General features: G+C 42.2%; 1 protein-coding gene across 1 annotated transcript; it reads left to right on the top strand.

Annotated features, from left to right (window-relative positions):
• The first annotated feature begins 913 nt into the window (after positions 1 to 913).
• On the top strand, positions 914 to 5,042 carry LOC131146558 (LRR receptor-like serine/threonine-protein kinase RGI3). Its single transcript, XM_058096227.1, has 2 exons — positions 914 to 4,254; positions 4,510 to 5,042. Exons 1-2 carry the CDS (start codon positions 1,416 to 1,418, stop codon positions 5,022 to 5,024), a joined length of 3,354 nt encoding a protein of 1,117 aa, XP_057952210.1. The 5' UTR covers positions 914 to 1,415; the 3' UTR covers positions 5,025 to 5,042.
• Positions 5,043 to 17,097: the final 12,055 nt, after the last annotated feature.

A 17,097-nucleotide genomic window follows, 5' to 3' on the forward strand; every position in this document is an offset into this window, starting at 1 on the left:
AAGCTGTCCTATAACATGGAAGTTTTAGCCCTTCAAAATTACTCCTCTCTCTCTCTCTCTCTCTCTCACACACACACATGTGCAAACCCCTTATTTCATTCCTAGATTCTCAATGAACACTTGTAAGACAATTTGAGTAAAATATTATCAACCCGCAGCATGGTCAGGACTCGGGACGCAGGCTTTCAGTGGTCTGTCTATGGTGAAGTATCATTAAAACCCAAATGATGCTTAGGTATGGTCTGTTGTCACGCGGCATCACATGACATACACATTTGATTTTTGTATTAGAAACCTTAATGGGATTTATATTATTGGATCACATTAAATTAGAGAGGATGCCTGATTTGGGACATATATCTAATTGTTCAACCATTAAGATCTCAGGTTCTCCAATTTGATCTCCCATTTTTGGTGTCTCGTGCATATATAAAACACCATTTTAATAATAACTCACAGATCTCGGAGAGGTTCATATTCATCTGGGATCATACCCATATGTTTCAGCAGTGTCTCAGATCCACACGCAGTTTAACTCATCTTGGGACAAAATACTGCCCGCATAAATATTTGTAACATCCATATTCGCAACATAGAAATACATTTTCAAACCCCTTTTCATCTTTTTAAAGGGTGGTTTTGAGAACAGATCAAATTGAACTTCAATAGTCAATACCATAACATAGCAATTCATTTATCAAATCAGATTAAATGTACCAGTTTAGTCATTATCTTCATTGAAACTATTTCTTTTCAAGAAGTTAATACATACATCAAAGGCTTTAATCCTGGTTGACTCATGAAAGTCCACTCATCAAAACAAGGCTGAGTCAGCCTCCTCAATGCTAGTTGCCCAAACACAACTACACTGACAGAATACAGAAGTTCCTGGTGACAGTTTTACCTCTACTGTTTCACTCACTCGCCCACTGAGAAAACAGAAAGAAAAGGAAAACATTACTGACAACATACAAGAGCGCATGAAGGGATAAAAGTTCATACACTAAAATATACAGAAGAAAATGAAAAGATTACTGACTACAAACTTACCAGAGCACATGAAGGGATAAAAGTTCATACACTAAAATATACAGACAAGGTCACTTGCTCTCCCATGTCTCCTTTTTATTTTAAATAAAACAGCCATCTCCCTTCCCCTTCCCCTCCACCACCTCTCCTCCACCATACACAAATGCAAAAGCACCATCTTAAAATTCCATTTCTCTCTGCACAAACATCATGGCCTAGCTGTTAATTCTTGGATCCGGAGATTCTGGGTTATTCAATTTGTTTAATACTCCCATTTAAAAACAGAGCCCACAAGACATGATTTGGTTTCTCCCGTTGTTCCTCCTCCCTAGGCTCAAACCTTCCTTTCTGTTCCACTCATTGGAGTTCGCAGCATAGGTACTGTAATGCCTGTGAAGCTATGGACACTCTCTTCCTTTCTAACCCTCTCTTTCTTTCTCTTAATTCCCTTTCTCTTCACGGCTTCCTCTCTCAACCAACAAGGCCAAACACTTCTTCTATGGAAGAAAAGCTTGGACGGTTCGCCCGAAGCCTTGAGCAGCTGGGACTCCAGCAGTGAAACTCCATGTGGATGGCTTGGAATCACCTGCAACTCCAATGGGGAAGTGGTGGAATTGAGCTTGAGGTATGTAGACTTGCTTGGGAATGTTCCATCTAATTTCAGCCCATTGATGTCCTTAAACAAGCTCATCCTGTTGGGGACGAACCTCACGGGTTCGATCCCGAAAGAGCTGGGGCTGCTTCGCAAGCTCACCCACTTAGACTTGAGTGACAATGCCTTGAGTGGTGTAATACCAAGTGAGATTTGCAGCTTGATTATGCTCCAAGAGCTCCATCTCAATTCAAACCAGCTCGAGGGATCGATTCCCGTGGAAATTGGGAACCTCACGGACCTGAAATCACTGGTATTATATGACAATCAGCTCAGCGGTAGAATACCCAATAGAATAGGGAAATTGAACAAGCTTGAGGGTTTTAGAGCAGGAGGAAACAAGAACCTTGAAGGTCCTCTGCCTCCAGAGATTGGCAACTGCACCAATTTAGTCATGTTAGGCCTTGCAGAGACAAGCCTCTCAGGGTTTCTCCCTCCGAGCCTTGGCCTCCTCAAGAAACTCCAAACACTTGCAATCTACACCGCCCTTCTTTCCGGTCCAATCCCTGCGCAGCTCGGCGACTGCACCAACCTTCAAAATATCTACTTGTATGAGAATTCGCTAACTGGGTCGATTCCGAATCGGCTGGGAAACCTCCCCAATCTCCAAAACCTTCTTCTGTGGCAGAACAACATAGTGGGCACAATCCCGCCGGAGCTCGGAAACTGCAACCAATTATTGGTGATCGACGCATCTATGAATTCGCTCACAGGCGGCATTCCAGAGACTCTTGGAAATTTGACCGCCTTGCAGGAACTTCAATTGAGCGCGAATCTGATTTCGGGTCAAATCCCGACCCAGATTGGGAATTGTGAGGAAATCACGCATATCGAACTCGATAACAATCAAATCACCGGGACGATACCGTCCGAACTGGGTCGACTGAGGAATCTGACACTGTTGTTCTTGTGGGCAAATAAGCTGGAGGGGAGTATTCCGTCGTCTATATCGGCCTGCCGGAATCTGGAAGCCATGGATTTGTCTCAGAACAGCTTGACGGGGTCTATTCCTGGTGGCATCTTTGAGCTCCAGAGCCTCAACAAGCTACTGCTCCTGTCCAACAATCTGTCCGGCGAGATACCGCCGGAGATTGGAAATTGCTCTTCCTTGATTCGATTCAGAGCGAGCAACAACAAGCTCGCCGGAGCGATTCCGCCTCAGATTGGAAACTTGAGCAACTTGAATTTCTTGGATCTCGGGTCGAACCGCCTCACCGGCTTCATACCGACGGAGATCTCCGGTTGCCGGAATTTGACATTTCTCGACCTGCATTCCAACTCAATTGCCGGAAACATGCCGGAGAGTTTCAAACAGCTTGTTTCCCTCCAACTACTCGACATCTCTGACAACCTCATCGAAGGGACATTAAGCCCAAGTCTCGGCTCATTGAGTTCGCTCACCAAACTCGTCCTCGGCAAGAACAGATTCTCCGGTACAATTCCGAGTCAACTGGGTTCGTGTACGAAGCTTCAGCTGTTGGACCTGGGCGGTAACGAACTCTCCGGGAACATCGCGGACAGCGTGGGTCAGATTCCGTCGCTCGAGATTGCTCTAAATCTGAGCTGGAACAGACTTTCGGGCCAGATTCCGGCCGAGTTCGCTGGTTTGGATAAGCTCGGAGTGCTTGACCTATCCCACAATCATCTCTCCGGCGACCTCCGTTATCTCGCGGGCCTCCAAAATCTCGTAGTCCTCAACGTCTCGGACAACAATTTCTCGGGGAACGTGCCGGACACGCCCTTCTTCGCGAAGCTCCCTGTCATCTTCCTCGCCGGGAACCCTTCCCTTTGTCTCTCCGGCAACCAGTGCGCTGGCTACGGCGGCGCCCCATCGCGACGCTCGGCGAGCACGAGGGCCGTGATGGCAGTGCTACTCTGCGCCGCGTGCGCACTGCTCCTCGCGGCCCTATATATCATAATAGGATCCAAGTGGCAGCGTCGTGATTTTGGTGGGTCCCTTGATTGTAACGGCGACAATGACGTGGAAATGGGACCACCTTGGGAAGTCACGTTGTACCAAAAATTTGACCTGTCAATTGCTGACGTGGCGCGATGCCTGACAGCCGCCAACGTGGTGGGGAGGGGCCGATCCGGCGTCGTTTACCGATGGACAACTCCGTCGGGGTTTACGGTAGCGGTGAAGAGATTCCGGGCCTCGGAGAAGATCTCGGCAGCGGCGTTCTCGTCGGAAATTGCCACGCTGGCGCGAATCCGGCACCGAAACATCGTTCGGCTGTTGGGTTGGGGAGCGAATCGGAAGACCAAACTGCTGTTCTATGATTATTTGCCGAACGGGACTTTGGGGTCGATGCTGCACGAGGGGCGCGCAGGATTAGTGGAGTGGGACACGCGGTTCAGGATAGCGCTGGGCGTCGCGGAGGGGCTGTCGTATTTGCACCACGGCTGCGCGCCACCGATAGTCCACCGGGACGTGAAGGCGCACAACATTCTGCTAGGGGAGCGGTACGAAGCGTGCTTGGCTGACTTTGGGCTAGCGAGGCTGGTGGAGGAAGACGGCGGCTCGTTCTCGGCGACCCCCCAGTTCGCTGGGTCTTATGGCTACATTGCGCCGGGTGAGTTTTTTTTTTTTTGGGTCTTCGTTCACGTATATTATTATTATTATTTTGCTACGCCCTTCTTGTTTATTATTGTAAAATGCTAGTGGCATCATACTCAGTTTTTAGTTTTTAATTTTTACATATTATGATGACTTTGATATTGCAAGCATACGAGTTTATCACAAATTATTTATGTTTTTTTAATTGGATTTTTTTTTTTGGCCTCCTTTGATTCTTCTTCCTGTTCGGTTCCTCTCTTGCTATTTGCAGAATACGGCTGCATGTTGAAAATTACAGAGAAGAGTGATGTGTACAGCTATGGAGTAGTCCTACTGGAAATCATAACCGGGAAGAAACCTGTGGATCCATCTTTCCCAGAAGATGGGCAACACGTGATCCAATGGGTTCGAGACCACTTAAAGAGCAGGAGAGATCCGGTGGAGATGCTTGACCCGACCCTCCAAGGCCACCCGGATACCCACATCCAAGAAATGCTCCAAGCAGTGGGGATCTCCCTCCTTTGCACCAGCACCCGCCCCCATGACCGCCCCACCATGAAGGACGTGGTTGCCTTGTTGAAGGAAATCCGCCATGAATCGCCTCCCGCAGGGAGTGAGGGCCACAAACCCACCTCCGAAAAATCCAACAGGTCAATCCAGTACTCCACCTCCACCTCGTCGCTCTCACCGGCTCAACTCTTCATGTTCCAAGGATCTTCTCATTGCTCATCGCACTTGGTTTACTCCTCCTCCTCTGCTAATTATTCCCCAGTTCGGAATCAATAATATATATTAGGTTGCTTTTATGAGATTTGACAAAAAGACAACACCTTCTCTAAAATTTTAAAATTTTCATAAACTTCTCAAAAACACACCATAAATCTCTTGCTTATTTTGCAGAAAGGCAAGTTTTGAGGGAAGATATGTATTTTTTTTTTTTTTTTTGACAAACCTTTGAGAGAACATGATATTTTTGAAATTTTAGAAAATGTGTTTGTCTTTTTGTTAAGGTCTTTTGCCCTTTTTCTTTTAATAATATAAGTATTCAATCATAAATGATTGGCTATTTTTAAGACACTACCTAATTAGGAGAGCAATTCCACCAGATTGTGTATCATTAATAATATTATTAGGTTATGGAGTTAAGGAAAAGATATATGTTCGAGTGTGAGTGCATGCATATATAGGCATGGATAGGGTGTCATTAAATCTTGGGTAAATGGGGAGCAAAAACTTGAAAGTGTATATATAGGATTTTTTTTTTTTTTTAAACTTAAAACGCAAACTTTATTGAAATGTCCTCACTTTTGGTAGAGGAATACAGTGATGATAAGACAAGCATTGGAACATTACAGATAAATAAATTAAAGCCCTCCTAAAAATAATACCAACAATCAACCAAAATAGGATTACAAATCCAAAAATGTTAAATAAGAAACAAATCAAAACAGACCTATCAAAAAATAATAAAAAAATAAAATACAATCAAAAAATCTAAACCCACCAAACAAAAATTGAGAAGTTAAACTAATGACGAAAAGAAGTGAGATCCAACCTATCCATCCGAAGGATACTTTTAACGTGGTAAAAGATGTTATTTTTCGTAGATGACATTATTTCCCATTTCTGCTTCACTAACGAGAAAATCAGTCGCACTATTGTCTTCCTTATATTGATGGATCACCATGAAGTTCACTCCTTTTAACTCTATCACGAGGTCCTTCCAAAAATCCCAAAAATACCACAAGGTACATCTACCTTTTCGAAACCAATCAACAACAATTCGCGACTCACTTTCAATAATCACATTAAAATAATGAAGTCATTTGTATAAATGAATTCCTTCTAGAATTGTTTTTAATACCAAATGTTGCCAACGAGCTCATACCCCATCAGTCTCAGGGTCACGCCAGAGAAGATATCAGCAGGTCGTCTTCTCTTCAGTGAAGCCACATTTGAGTGTGTGACTCCAATGGATCTAAATAGTTTGTTCAGGATACCCCCCATACGATATTATAATTCAATGGCCAATCGTTTTGGCCATCATCCATCGAATCATCAAGTTGGACAGATCTAATTTCTTCTAGGCAAACAGACACCACATAATAAAGCAGTCTAGAAAAGACACGTGCACTCTAGAGCCTGTCTTGGGCAAGATATTATAGGTGATCAAGTGGTGCACAACTCTGACCTCTAACATAAACTGTCTATACTATGGGGGATGGTTTTAGCTGGCCGTGCCTGGATCAGATAGGGTTAAGTTTGCAAATGTGGCAATTGTGAATTCCTGTTCGTGGATCCAAGAATTTACCACATCTCGGTACTCGAAATCTCCACAGTCAATATCAAGGACATCTGAGAGGTACTGTGCATTGAAACGTACATCGGTCCTCAATACTCGGGAGAAGTACCCATTTTCATCATTACCCAAATTCGCATAAAACATCCTAACGTATGTTGGGTAGTGACCCCCAAGCTGATATGAAATAAATGTTTTTCAGCCTTGATATTCAAACATGTCCATTATATTTGAAAAATACTGATTCATGAACTCTAAGTCTAAGATCTTACCCAGTATCGCCTCCTTAGGACGAAACTCTCGTATGTATCTGACCTTGCACCGTTCTGATATGAAGTACTCGTCCTCAACGTGTGTCAAGTCATGAGATTCAATGTGCTTATTGTGGTGTGCCATGGATGAAGAATGTGAGACACAAAATCAAGGTTTGTTTGGTAATAACAAGGAAAGGTGAAAGATTTCTCAAAATTTTCGCGCAAATGAGCTTTGATCAAAGGAAAATTATATATATATATTGCAGCTTGGTCGATCAAAAGCAGATACGGTTGACCGACAATTCAAGTTCTTCATGCACCGACACTGTTCGGTCGACTAGGGAGAATTTGAATTGAGATGGATGGTCGACCGAGAGGGAGTACTGTATCCATGTTCGGTCGACCAAGGGAAAATCGAAACTTTCGGTCGACTGTGGGAAATATGTTCACTGAGGTTTGGTTGACTGGGAAGGTCAAAGTCAACGAGTTTCGGTCGATCGAGAGATTTTACTCATACAATGCTCGGTCAACCGAGCATTGTAAATTTTCCCTATTTTGCCTCATTTTGATCCAAAGTTCTCCCGTAGGTTCAGATTTGATATGTTGCAACATAAACATGATTCTTAGGGATTCTTGGTGAAGAGATATTACACAATTGAGGTACGTACCAAGATTTGCCTTATTAAACGTAGATTACTTCTCAATTTTGCAATTACTTTAACTGTACTTTCCTTTAAGTCCTAACTATTTTGGCACCAAGCACAAAGGAGTATGTGACTTTTCTTAAACAATGCTCTTTGGTGATTGGAGAGTATCTTTCATAAATGATGATATAGAGGAGCAAGGATACAAATCAAGGAATAGGTTATACCTCACCAAATATGATTGTGGTTTGGGTAAGGATTTCCTATGGGTGAGATAAATCAAAATTAAAGGAATTACAATCTAAATAAAAAGGGAACACTCCCTTAATGGATGCCTATAATTTTGATTAGGAATGATATCCTATGACAAGCACTTATCGGATTAGGAACTTATAACCACTAGTGCTTACACCTAGAGAGATGACTTCTACTTGTTCAGTGCTGTAAAGTCCAAGGATGGGTTTAGGATTATATGGTATATAGTGTGAGATGGATTCCCTAAACCACAAATATGGCAACCTGCTTAATTTTCATATTTTTTTTTCCAAATATAATAAAATTAATATCACAAATCTCAGCAAATCATAATCCCCCTAGACCCATGGGTACCAGGGATACATCATAACACAAAACGAAAGTCTAAGTAGCAGGAAACATACAATCATATACATCTCATTATACCATACATCACAATACCAAAGTAACTACAATCACTGTATACATATATACACAACACTCAACCTAAAAATATGTTTTAGGGTCATCTCCACAAAATACATCAGACCCTATCAAAATACTTACCCTTCTGGAAGGGCAGATCTACCGTACTAGATCAACCGGACTTTACCCGCTTTCCTATCAGGGGCTCCTGAAAAGTTTATAAAATTTAGGGGTGAGACACCTCTCAGTAAGGGAAATAAACTAATACTAGTATGTGGCAACATGAGTATTACGTGATATACATATATCGTATAGAAACATATTTAACAACTATTATGTCATATCTAGAAAAGCATATATATATATATATATATATATATATATATATCATCATCATCATAATATGGTAAAACATACTGTATTTTCATAATCATAATTCATCTCATAAAATATATTACAAAACATTCCTGGTAAGTTAACTGGTTGTTGTCATGTATTACCCCCACATGACTGGGTTGTGTGGTTTGAAGGCGGGACCTAGCAATGGTTGGCCGACCAATGTCAAGTCAAAAGTACAGTCTGTAAGTCTGATGGGTCTGCTAGACTTGGTCCGTACACTAAGGGCGCTCACACACTTCTTAAAAATCACATCGAACATCCAATCTCACACCACTCCGTATAGCGGCGTTAACAAAAATATCATGATCACGAAGACCATGGACACATAGCAACGGTACCATGCAAGTACTAGCCTTGATCAAGCCAACTAGGTTCTAATATCATATAACGTATACTAAAACTGTGATACATGGATATTTCATATCATTAATTATCAAATCAATCATATCATTTTGCATATATACGTGTATCATGAAAATCATCAGCCCATACGCCAGTATTACACATTTTATCATAGCTAGGCTCGTACGCTGGCAAAATATATCCATAACTCAGCCCGTACGCTGGCAAATTATACACATAGCTCGGCCCGTACGTCGGCAAATCATATAAAAATCTTGGCCCGTATACCGATTTTCTATTATAAAAATCCGTATCATAATCACATTTCCAGAAAATAGTATTTCATAACAATTTCTTCTCATGCCACACCAACAGGTTTTCCGCATATTCAACAGACCATCATTTTCAACAGTGTTTTCTCAAATATAAATCATATATGTGAACATATTTACTTTCCAGAAATCAAATGCTATATATATATATATATATACATTTTCTCAAAAAGAATTAGTTTAGTTTATCCCCTTACCTGATTCCTAAAAAGCCCCTAAGAAAATATGTCCCGCACCCGCAGGGTTTCCAACTCAACACCCTGGAAACAATATTCCCCAGAACTAAAGTTCAGTATTTCTACACGTATAACACTTTCTACAACTGTCAAAAATCCAAATATTGAGTAGAAAGTCTTACCTTGGATTTGGGATGGTTTCCACTTCAGCCCCACCGACGATCCGCTCCGGCAGACTTGCAAAGAACTTTACAATGAGAGTCGTGGCGGCTTCAGATCATAGAACCGATGGAAATCTGGCCCAAAATCAAAAAGAAAAGGAGGAGGGACCAAAGGGTAGGAGAGAGAAACGATCTGCGCAAAAAAATTTCAACTAAAAATGAACTTTAGGCCTATTTAAACTGTGGCCTTCGTCGATGAGCCACGTCACCTCGTCGACGAGGTCAATAAAAAATTCGTCGACGAACTCCAATCCTCGTCGACGAGCTCCTGTTATACCCTCGTCGATGAGTCCCCTATATTCGTCAATGAGAAGCTGAAAAACTCCTCGAGATTTATCCTTTCCAAAATGCAATGTCGTCGACGAACGCTTCATTGACTGCCTCCTTCTATTTTCGATTTTCATTTCCCTTTCTTTTATTATTTAAATACCATTATTCTTCGAGTTGTTACATTCTCCCCTCCTTATAAAATTTCGTTCTTGAAATTTATTGTTCACGTAACTCGTCATCCATTAACCAAAAAAGGGTCTACTTATTTAATTACTTACCCTCACTTATGGCGAAAGAATACCATGGTTACATACCGAGTCCTGGGAGGTTACATATACAAAAGAAAAATTCTCCCAAAACTAAAATGTTACACTAATTAAACCATTATATGTACCTGCAAAAGAAATACTACCTAACTACTTACATTTACCCAATCAAACTTCTTAGAATAGATGCGGATACTTTTGTCTCATCTGCTCCTCGGATTCTCAAGAAGCTTCTTCTACCGCATGATTCCTCCACAAAACTTTTACCTGAGGAATCTTCTTATTACGTAGCTCATGTACTTTCCTATTCAAAATCTGTACTGGTACCTCCTCATACACCAGTGAATCACTAAGTTCTAATTCATCATAACTGATGATATGAGAAGGATCTGAGACGTTATTTCTCAACATAGCAATATGGAATACGTCGTGGATCCTAGACAACACAGGTGGCAAAGCTAGACTATAGGCTACCTGTCCCACTTTGTCTAAAATTTCAAATGGACAGATAAACCTAGGACTAAGTTTACCCTTCTTCCCAAATCGCATAATCCCTTTCAACGGAGCTATCTTCAAAAACACATGATTACCCACATCAAATTCTAGATTCCTGCGGCGATTATCAACATAACTTTTCTGTCGGCTCTGAGCTGCACTAATCCTGTCCCTGATAAGCCGAACCTTATCACACGCTTGCTGCACAAGTTCCGGCCCCACTACTCGCCGCTCACCTACTTCATCTCAAAATATAGGAGAATGACATCTCTTACCGTATAAAGCCTCAAAAGGTGTCATGCCAATGCTAGTTTGATAACTATTATTATACACAAACTTTACTAGTGGCATGAACTGAGTCCAACTACCCCCAAAATCTAATACACACGCTCGGAGCATATCTTCTAGTATCTGTATCGTCCTCTCACTTTGCCCGTCTGACTGAGGATGGAATGTCATGCTGAAAGATAGCTGACACCCTAAAGCTTCCTGTAAGCTTCTCTAGAAACGTGATGTAAAACGCGAGTCTCGATCTGACACAATTGACACTGGCACCCCATGAGAATGAACTATCTCCTGAATGTAGATCTCCGCTAAACGGATGAGGGAGTAGCTTATCTTGATAGGGAGAAAATAGGCGGTTTTAGTCAAACGGTCAACAATCACCCAGATGGCATTCTAACCATGTAATGTCGTCGGTAGTCCTGACACGAAGTCCATAGATATATGATCTCACTTCCACTCTGAGATAAATAACGGCTGCAACTGCCTTGCCAGCCTCTGGTGCTCAACCTTTACCTGCTGGCACGTCAAACACTGGGCTACATACTCAGCGATCTCTCTCTTCATACCACTCCACCAGTACGACTCTCGCAGATCTCTGTACATCTTCGTACTACCGGGATGAACTGTATACAAAGATCTGTGAGCCTCCTCTAAAATAGTCTTCCTGATCTCAGTATCAGTAGGAACGCATAATCTGAAATGGAACCGCAAAACTCTGTCATCTGTAATACGGAATTCCTTCCCCTGACCATTCTGTACTCTATCCATCACCTCTGCTAATTCTGGGTCTTCCTTTTGAGCGGCTTTAATTCTTTCTTACAGAGTAGGTTGTACTACTAGGCTGGCAATACACACTAGAGGATCACTCTCTACCATCTCTATGCCGAGTCTCTCCAGATCCATCAAGGTTGGATATTGAATCTCCATAGTTGCTAACACTCGGCTCATGGTCTTCCTGCTCAACGCATCAGCTACCACATTTGCCTTCCCAGGGTGATACTGATGGTACAGTCAAAGTCTTTAATAAGTTCCAACCATCTTCTCTACATCATATTCAGCTCCTTCTATGTGAAAAAATACTTCAAACTTTTATGGTCGGAGAAGATCTCACACTGCTTGCCGTAAAGGTAATGCCTCCAAATTTTCAATGCATGTACCATTACAGCCAATTCAAGATCATGTGTAGGGTAATTCTTTTCATATTCTTTCAACTTCCTAGACACATACGCCACTACCCTGCCATGCTGCATCAATACACAGTCAAGTCCCTTCAAGGACGCATCACTGTAAATGACATACCCCTCACCCCCTTATGGGATAACCAATACTAGTGCTGTAACTAATCTTTGCTTCAGTTCTTGAAAACTTTGCCCACAGCTATCGTCCCACTCAAATCTGACATTCTTTCTCATCAGTCGTGTCAAAGGTCCTGACAAAGCTGAGTATCCCTCAACGAAACGAAGATAATACCCAACTAGCCCCAAGAAACTCCTGATCTCCTAGACATTTCTCGATCTAGCCCAATTCACTACTGCCTCAATCTTACTAGGATCCACAAAAAATACTGTCTCCAGATACAACAAGCCCCAAGAACACGACCTTCTCAAGCCAGAATTCACATTTACTGAACTTGGCGTACAACTTCTTTTCCCGAAGTGTCTGCAAAACCTACCTCAAGTGCGTCTCATGCTCCTCATAGCTCCTCGAATAGACCAGTACATCATCAATAAAAATAACAAACTGGTTTAGGTATTGATGGAAGACTCTGTTCATCAAGTCCATAAATACCGCAGGAGCATTTGTCAAACCAAACGGTATAACAAGAAAGTCGTAATGCCCGTACCTAGTCCTGAAGGCCGTCTTTGAGACGTCTTCTGCTTTCACTTTTACCTGATGGTAGCCGAATCTGAGGTAAATCTTCGAATACACTCGTGTACCCTGAAGCTGGTCAAACAAATCGTCGATACGGGGTAAAGGATACTTGTTCTTGATTGTCACTTTATTAATCTCCCTATAGTCTATACACATCCTCATAGCCCCGTCTTTTTTCTTCATAAATAAAACTGGAGCTCCCCACGGAGATACACTGGGTCGTATGAAGCCCTTATCAAGCAAATCTTGCAACTGATTCTTCAATTCTGTCAATTCTTCTAACGCCATTCGATAAGGTATTTTAGAAATCGGCGCTGTACCGGAAGGTAGATCAATAGAGAAATCTACCTCATGATTAGGTGGCAAACCTGGTAACTCCTTTACTACAGGCGTGCTAGCGAGTTTCAATTCATTCTCCGACATCTCCTTCACAACAGCCACAAACCCCTGACAACCACTCAGTAGTAGTCTTCTGGCCTGAATAGCTGAAACTAGCTGAGGCGGGGATTGCACTCGCGACCCTACGAACTTAAATTCTGCTTCCCCCGGAGATCTGAATATCACCTCTCGTGCTCGGCAATCTATACTGGCAAAATTAGCTGCTAGCCAATTCATGCCAAAAATAACATCAAAACCGTGCATGTCTAGCACTATCAGATCAGCAGATAAAGTCTTTCCTTGAATATCAACTAGATAACCTCGGAGCACCCTACTACATCTCACTACTGACCCAGTCGGTGTAGATACCAACAATTCAACATCTAATGATTGTGTTTTAGCCCCACATAATTTAACACACCCCGAAGACACGAACGAGTGTGTAGCTCCTGAATCAAATAATGCAATAACTTTAAAAAAAAGCATAATAACCATATATTTCACCACATCACCTACCATCTCAGCCTCACCCGGCGTCAGAGTAAACACCCTGGCTGGAGCCGTATTCCTCTGATGGCCCCCACGTGGCACTTGATAACCTCCCCAGTATGGTCTGGGAGCTGGAACTGCATCTGATGGGGTAGGGCAGTCTCGCACCATGTGCCCCGATTTACCACAGCGATAACACACCACTCCACCAGCTCGACACTCTCCCTAGTGCCTCCTACCACAAGTCTGACAGACTGGAGGATCCTTTCCTGTCTGCACCTCACGTCCTCCTGTCTCCTGTCTCCACCCTCTGCCATGGTTTCCTCTCCTCCACTGACCCGGTCTATAACCCTGCTGGTAGCCGGTAGATGCAAATCTTTTTCTCTGTCCCTGCTCTTCTGCATCAAGACGCTCACCAATCTCTGCCAAGGCCGCCCTGTCAACCAACTCAACAAAGTCCTGGATCCACAGCACCACCACCTGCTTGAATATACTCCGCCTCAAGCCTCTCTCAAACAACCTCGCCTTTTTCACTTCATCAAGAACAATATACGAGGCGAAACGAGAGAGCTCGATGAAATGCGCCGCATACTGCTGAATGGATACTGTCCATGCTTCAAACTCAGGAACTCTTCTACCTTAACTTTCTTGACAGTAGTTGGAAAATATCTATCAAAGAACAATTCTTTAAACCGGTCCCATGACATGGCTATTAGAGTCACCCTCTGCTGCTCCAATAGTCTCACCGCAATCCACCACCTCTCGGCCTCTCTTGTTAGTCTATAGGTGGCAAAGAGGACCCTCTGTTCCTCAGTACACTGCAATACAACCATGACCTTCTCGGTCTCCTGCATCCAGTTCTCGACGGCTACAGGATCAACTCCACCTGAGAATGTCGGAGGGTTCATCTTTGTAAACTTTTCTATGGTGCATCCAAGGCCTTCAGATAGACCACCCTCCTCCCTCGAGCTCCTAGCGATCTCAGTCATAAGTTGCTAAGCCACGCTACGTAATACCGCATTAGAGTCGGTCCCAGCTGCACCTGATGGTCCTGCTCCATCACTACCACTCGCATGGGTACTATTTCCTCTTGGATCCATCCTGAAAGCAACAAACGCAACTCAGAAATCCTATCCTCACCACCTGTCTCAACATTTCTAACTCATTTCTAATCCCCAGTCCTACATTCTAGGAACACAACCTGATAATAGCTTACTATGGTTTTCCTGAAATCGTCACCCCAGGAAAAACACAGAAACTACCATGGAAGTCCTGCCTCTAGACTATAGAACAAAACCCCAAATCATTTCCTAAACTCTGGTATTGTTTCTACTACATTCTAAAGTCTACAGAACCTAACAACCTAAGCTCTGATACCAAACTGTGGCGACCTGCTTAATTTTCATATTTTTTTTTTTCAAAATATAATAAAATCAATATCACAAATCTCAGCAGATCATAATTCACCTGGACCCATGGGTACCAGGGATACATCAGAACACAAAATGAAAGCCTAAGCAGCAGGAAACATACAATCATATACATTTCATTATATCATACATCACAATACCAGAGTAACTACAATCACTGTATACATATATACACAACACTTAACCCAAAAATATATTTTAGAGTCATCTCCACAAAATACATCAGACCCTATCAAAATACTTACCCTTCTGGAAGGGCAGATCTACTGTACTAGATCAGCGGGGCTTTACCCGCTCTCCTATCAGGGGCTTCTGAAAAGTTTATAAAATTTAGGGGTGAGACACCTCTCAGTAAGGGAAATAAACTAATATTAGTATGTGGCAACATGAGTATTTCGTGATATACATATATCGTATAGAAACATATTTAACAACTGTTATGTCATATCTGGAAAAGCATATGTATATCATCATAACATGGCAGAACATACTGCACTTTCATAATCATAATTCATCTCATAAAATATACTACAAAAACATTTCTGATAGGTTAACTGGCTGTTGTCATGTATTACCCCTACATGACTGGGTTGTGTGGCTCGAAGGCGAGACCTAACAATGGTTGGCTGACCATTGCCAAGTCAAAAGTACAGTCTGTAAGTATAATGGGTCTGCCAGACCTGATCTGTACACCAGGGGCGCTCACACACTTCTTAAAAATCACATCGACCATCCAATCTCACACCACTCCGTACAGTGACATTAACACAAATATCATGATCACGAAGACCATGGACACCTAGCAACGGTATCGTACAAGTGCCAGCCTAGACCAAGCCAACCAGGTTCTGATATCATATAACGTATACTGAAACTATGATATATAGATATTTCATATCATTAAATATCAAATCAATCATATCATTTTGCATATATATGTGTATCATGAAAATCATCGCTCATACGCCGATATTACACATTTTATCATAGTTCGGCCCATACGCCGGCAAATCATAACACAGCCTATACGCTAGCAAATCACATTCATAGCTCGGCCTGTACATGAGCAAATCATATCATAGCATAGCCCGTACACTGGAAAATAACATCCATGGCACAACCCGTATACCGACAAAATATATCCATAGCTCAGCCTGTACGCTGGCAAATCATACACATAGCTCGGCTCATACGCTGGCAAATCATATAAAAATCTCAGCTCGTACGCCAATTTTCCATTATAAAAATTCGTATCTTAATCACATTTCCAGAAAACAGTATTTCATAACAATTTATACTCATGCCACACTAATAGGTTTTCCGCATATTCAACATACCATCATTTTCAACAGTGTTTTCTCAAATATAAATCATATATATGAACATATTTACTTTCCAGAAATCAAATGCTATATATATACATACATTTTCTAAAAAAGAACTAGCTTAGTTTATCCCCTTACCTGATTCCTAAAAAGCCCCTAAGAAAATTTATCCCGCACCCGCAGGGTTCCCAACTCAACACCCTAGAAACAACATTCCCCAAAACTAAAGTTCGGTATTTCTACGCATATAACACTTTCTACAACTGTCAAAAATTCAAATATTGAGTAGAAAGTCTTACCCTGGATTTGGGATGTTTTCCACTTCAGCCCCACCGACGATCCGCTCTTGCAAACTTGCAAAGAACTTTCCCCAGAAGCATCGTGGCGGCTTCAGATAGTCGAACTGGTGGAAATCCGGCCCGAAATCGAAGAGAAAATGAGGAGGGACCGAAGGGTAGGAGAGAGAAATGATATGCGCAAAAAAATTTCAGTTGAAAATGAACTTTAGGCCTATTTAAACTATAGCCTTTGTCGACGAGTCACGTCACCTCGTCGACGAGGTCAATACAAAATTCGTCAATGAACTCTCCCCTTCGTCGACGAAATTCAGAAAACCCAAAATCATCCTCTCGGTATTTCCTCGTTCATGAGTCACGTCACCTCGTCGACAAGTCCTATAGAAAATTCATTGACGAACTCCAATCCTCGTCGACGAGCTTCTA

The sequence above is a fragment of the Malania oleifera genome, chromosome 13 (assembly GCF_029873635.1).
Source record: "Malania oleifera isolate guangnan ecotype guangnan chromosome 13, ASM2987363v1, whole genome shotgun sequence".
Classification (NCBI taxonomy): domain Eukaryota; kingdom Viridiplantae; phylum Streptophyta; class Magnoliopsida; order Santalales; family Ximeniaceae; genus Malania; species Malania oleifera.